The sequence below is a fragment of the Monopterus albus genome, unplaced genomic scaffold, assembly GCF_001952655.1.
Source record: "Monopterus albus unplaced genomic scaffold, M_albus_1.0 scaffold164.1, whole genome shotgun sequence".
Lineage (NCBI taxonomy): Eukaryota > Metazoa > Chordata > Actinopteri > Synbranchiformes > Synbranchidae > Monopterus > Monopterus albus.
The window spans coordinates 28438-34106 of NW_018128044.1; the positions used below are offsets into that span (position 1 = coordinate 28438).

Below are 5669 nucleotides of genomic sequence, written 5' to 3' on the forward strand. Positions count from 1 at the left end.
CTGTTCCTTATTGAACAGAGGAACCTTTCCTCTCTCTTTCTCAGTAGCCGTACTCATCTTTTGTTGACACTGTCATGGAGATGGATTTTAAATCTCTGCTTTTGCTAAAAAAACAAAACAAAACAAAAGAATCTTCCATAAATGTCCAGTACATAGAGATTAGCACAGCCCGCTCCACTCTGCATGTGAAGTGTTGAGGTGGGGATACTCTTCAAAACATCCATCCTCGCTGTATCAGCTGCACATTAAAGGCTCTGTTCACCCAGTTTGGCCTTGAACAGAAGTTGGAGATGCTCAACAGTGACTCAGGAAATTGTTGCGTTCAACCTCCTGCTGTGGTTTTTATTTTAGATTACAACCAAATCCAGATCTCTGAGTGTATAGCCAAGTTTTTCTGTATTTCAAGAGAAACTGTTTTCATATCCTAATTGTCTTCATTTATAGAATTAGAGTTAATGTCTAAACATTCATGTTAAATCTGGTCCATGACTTTAACAGCATTTCAAATTATGCTAACACTGAGGGAAATGTTAATTATTGGTGGACCTTTTTTCAATATTAAAGATTTTTTTATCCCCTAAGGTGCTAAAAAATACTTCCTAATTTTTTTTTTTTAATGGACAAGACACATCTGCCAAGACACTCAAAAATAAAGAGGACTTGTTTCAGAATTAACACGTAGTAGAGACTTAGGACAGAAAAGCTTTGTAGTCGCCCAGCTGTTACATTTTGTGAAATAATGACTTGAGCATCTTCAGTATTAGCTGCAAACCATCTGTAACTGTTATTTAAAACTCTTACATTTGCACTGTGTTGTACGTTTGCTTCCAGTTGACACTGAACTGCTGCTCCATATAGGCCAAAGTGTTTCAACTCTTCCTGCCTTTGCCGTCTGCCAGATTGTTGCTGTGCGGCCTCCTCAACGCCAACATGGCCTTTTCTCCAGCCATAACACTCTCCCAGTGTCTGCAGCCCAGTTGTCCCAGCAAAGCAAGTCCTGCCAAGTCCTTCAAGCGCTTGTCTTTGGAGTTTGACAACACGTGTCTCTGTCCGTCTGTCCCCAGACTATTTCCAGTTTAGGAATGTTGTCCCTGCCTGTTCCAGGAGCACAAAGTCTCATCTTTGTCCAAATCCGTCAAGAGCAGATTCTCTCTCTTCTTTCTGTGAGTCCACTTGTTTCCACGCTCGCTTAAGTATCTGCGCTGTCGCCGTTCAGCTCAGCAGGGCTGCGCTGCTGTTACACAGTCCACCGTAACACAGAGCTGCAAGTAGACCAGAAGCCGTTACAGCACAAAACTGCCGTCAGTTTCCCTGTCAGTCATCCCATAACAGCAGCAGAGCAACAAAGCAGAGCAGGAGTGGAGAAAAGAGGCTATAGCTGATGAGTAGAGAAGGGCGAAGAGTCTCAGCAGTCTCTAAAACCAATACAAATCCTTGCTCTTATCCTGTGCCTGCAGACCTGGGAGAGGAGCAACAGAAAAGGCAGTGGAAGAAGAGGAAAGCAAGAATAGAGAGATTAGAAAAAGAAGCTCTAATGCCTTGTTGATAAAAGCGAGAGGAATTGCCCGAGGAGGAAAAGGCACAAAAGCAAGACGGCAACAGAAAAGCAAGTTGACAGCTGGTGTTAAGGTGTTGATTGACAGTCAGTTTGTTGGTTCAAACCACTTGTGGTAAGTCGATCTGAGGCAGGGACATAGACCTCAGTTCAGTTCTGCCTTTCACACTGAAGCTGTGACTTTGTTAAGCGGGCACACTAAAGGAAAAATTAATTCCCTCAATCTGATACTAGGACTCACAGAGAAAACACCAAAGCAGCTCATTCATTAATTAATTCTCTGGGTGACTGTGCTTTTTGACACAGAGTGGTCGGGTTCAGTGTCAACCCAAACACACAGGAGAGTTTCACTCTGTCAGTACGGAACGGAGAAAATCCATTTAAAAACCACTAATTTAAGCCTTCTAGCTGCTATGGTGAAAAAAGTCATCATGACTTTGATTTTGTTATTTGCGCTGGCTGTTTTCACAGGTGGCTTTCATCTGTTCACAGACAGCCCCATTATGAGTTACACTTGTACCTTGTTAACCTTGTATGAAAGATGACAGATTTTTGTTTTTTCATCCTACTTGGTCCCAGTTTCTTTCATCTGATAGATTCAAAGCAAATAGCTCCAGTCCCTGAGACTTAATAGATGTGTCTGTTCTCTATCGGTTGACAGTATTGACCAGCAAAACATGATGAAATGTGAATGAATGCAGAGTGCCACTCTACAGACGTGTGACAAATTAAAGGAAAAAGCCTGAATAAACGAGTGGTCTCTTCCAGAATGACAGTGCCATCATCCATCAGACACGAGAGGAGTATAAAAATGATGTGAACCAGATGCTGCGGCCTTCCCAGTCACCAGGTCTCAGCCCAGTTGAACAGCTATGGGAGATGTTGGAGCGACGTGTTCGACGGCGTCTCCACCACCATCATCAAAACATCACATAAGGGAACATCTGTTGGAAGAACAGTGTTCATCCCTCCACAAGAGCTCAGAGACTTGGAGAGTCAGTGCCGAGGTGAAGCTGTTCTGGTGACATGTGGTGGCCCAGCTCCTCACTGAGACTCTATGTTGAGGTGTCCTTACATCTGTCACCCATTTGTAGACTTTCCAAGACAAGAGAAACTAAAAAGAGTGTACAAATAATTGTAAAATTGTGACCTTCCCAGAAAATGTCCTGTTTGTGGATTGTTTCCAGTAACTTTCACACCTACAGTATCTTGGAAGAGGACTGACACCTGAACTTACACCTTACGTTACTGTACCTGCATTTGAAGGTGCTCTCACTGGGCCAGATGAAATAAACAGTAAGTCCACAGGTCAACAGAACACTATTCAGATTTATTTTGAAACATCTGAACCTTTTGGCTTGTGACCTTTTAAAGCCATTCAAAACCTACTTGAGTCCCCCTTGTAAACATCACGCAGTGCAAACTAAGCTGTGAGCACCTGGAGGGATGCAACTGCCCATACTTTTACCAGGTAAAAACAGAAAGATAAGACAAATGTTCACAAAATAAACAATATATTAATCACTAATTTACCAAATTTACCTCACAGCCGCTTGTTGAGAACCACTGCCCTCGACCGACTTACTGTTCAAATGTTCCCTTTCAGATTTTTGGCTGATGTGTCGACCCTCTACCCTCAAACCACAGGCATCTCCTATGTTACAGCTGTTTAAAAAAATAGCATGAAAGGCAGAAACTGAAGGTCGAAGGTGTTTGACTCAAAGTAAAATGTTTCAGCTCTTGGCTCACAATGACGCCCAAGTGAAACCTACTAAGCTGTTTTGTTATAGCTTTGGCTGGTGACAGGTGATCATTCTGTTTCTCTATTTTGTACTGAAACTTTACTATTGTTCTTTCTGTCTGCTCTGTTCATACACTGGTTGTATGTCTGTCCATCTTGCTGAGATTTTTATCTTTAACGAAAGCTATCTTTTTGGAGTTTTTATTACCTGAGGGTGTCATGAGCTATATAGATTTGCAAAGCTCCACAAGGATTTATAAGTAAATTGACTTGACCTCAAAAGTTGACAGTACCTGTGTCCATGTTGAGACCGATTTCTGCTCCAGCTCCAGTGAAGGCGCCACTCCAGGTTGACCCCGTCCCTGACTCCCCCTTCCCCCCAAGGTCACAGGGTGAGGCGCTGGGCCCTGGTACTGAGCTGCTAGACGTCAGACGGTGATGAGGCCTCACCGAAGGCACTAACAGCGAGCCGTAGCGTTGGTCAAATGGTGTGCCATACATCTCGTGAACTCCTGGACGTGGGTACGCTGAGCTCTGGCTGCCTATAGCGCCTCCTAGAGAGTAAGGGTGATGATGGTGATGGTGATGGTGGTGGGAAGGGTGCCAGGTGTCGGGGCTGGACTGGTGAAGGTGGCTGTGCAGGGAGGCGGAGGAGTACGGGTCCCCGGGGAAGGACAGCTCTGTGTGGGGAGCAGACAGAGCGCTACCCAGTGTGGAGGAGACCGACGGCTGGTAGGAGCTGTTCCAGAACGACGGAGGGAAACTTCTCTGGCTCATAGGGAATGATCCATCTGCCAAGACGGAAATCTGCAGTTAGCTGGTTAGCTTAGCTTAGAGCACATTATAAGTTGCTGTAGTAAGACATGAGATTGGAGAAACCTGACATTCAGAATAGCAGTCTGACAAAAAAGTCATTGTCATAAGGTTTGCTTGTTTTTGTCCAGGGCTTTCAGCCATATACTGTATTGTATCCATAATACCTCATCTCAAACCTGCTCCTCAAAGTCTTTTGGTGATTTTATCTTATTCATCTTGATTTTCAAGGTATTTTTTTGAGTCAAATATTTGCTTGTTACAGTTTCTTAAATGTTGGCATTTGCTGCTTCTCTCTGTTTTCTGTCTTTTGTAGATTTTCTTTTCTTTTTATTTCTCCCTATTGTTCAAACAAGTTATTTGAAAACCACCTGTGGGGATGTGGGAAACAGTGATGGGCATTTCTCACGGTTTTCTGACATTTTATAGACAAAACAATTGGTCAGTGATGAAAATATCCATTAGTTTAGAAAATATCAACACCACTTTAGAGGTCAGAGAAATTCAGAACCAGAGAGCATGCAATAGGTCCCTGTGCAGGGTAACATTTGGTTTGCTTGAGAAAGGGATTTTTGTTCCAAAACTCAGTTTTGAAACTGATGAAGCCAAAAATCCTGAAAATCACAGCAACAAAATTGTGGTCTTTTGATGTTAAAGAACCAGTAAATACTTAAAATACTTCCTTTTTTTCCTGGTTAGAAGTCACTAGATTACACAAAGGTAATAGAATTTAAAAGTGGCATTTCCGAACATTGAAACTATTTAGTTTCAGTGTTCTGTTATTTCTGGGTCAGAGATCAATAACAGAAGAATGACAAGTTAACATTATGCCAACGAAACACCTGTGAGAAACACAATGTCACTGAAAGAAATATGAAAAATTGAAATTCCTAGTTTTAACTGTTTACTAAAAATATGCGGGTAACACTTCACAGTAGCTTTTACAATTGATATTATGGCAAAGCAATTGTGGTGAGATTTTGCAATTTTATTTTATTTATTTATTTTTACTAAATTCAGAGGCGTGAAAACTCTGGCAGGAGTGAATTCTTTATGAGTTTATATCGCTGAAAATGGGAAATTTGAAATTCCCTGAAAAGCAGTGAAAAGCTTCACTGTTCATGAGCAACAAAAACAATTCCAAATTTTACAGAGGGGAGTAAAGAAACCAATTAATGTAGCTCCTTTTTCTGATTTTGATATTGTGGAAGTGAGACGTTGTCTTGGTCTCTCAAGTTTTTCACCTTGTGGCATGTGATTAAAAATTCATGCAAGGATAAAGACAGGTAAAAAAAAAAAACATTTTAAAATGCAATAACTATAGCACACAAAGACGCACGCGTAATTCATTTATGACACAAACACAATAGAATTTCCAAAACACACAAAACTGAGGTCGTGATCTTTTAACCTTAAAGCATTTCATCATTGTGGGAGTCCCATAATTGTCAAAATTCTGTTTTCATGCTGACAAGCACACACACACACACACACACACACACACACACACACACACACACACACACACACAATGACACAAACACCTCTCATGGCCTTGCG

General features: G+C 41.8%; 1 protein-coding gene across 1 annotated transcript in view; it reads right to left on the reverse strand.

Annotated features, from left to right (window-relative positions):
• Positions 1-485: 485 nt before the first annotated feature.
• vgll2a (vestigial-like family member 2a) overlaps positions 486-5669 on the reverse strand; it is a 7187-nt gene continuing 2003 nt past the window's right edge. The window contains exons 3-5 of the mRNA XM_020615400.1: positions 5654-5663; positions 3590-4087; positions 486-1459 (exon numbers count right to left, since the gene is read on the reverse strand). Coding sequence (XP_020471056.1) covers positions 1416-1459; positions 3590-4087; positions 5654-5663 — 552 coding nt within the window. The 3' untranslated portion in view covers positions 486-1415. The remainder of the gene's footprint in view (positions 1460-3589; positions 4088-5653; positions 5664-5669) is intronic.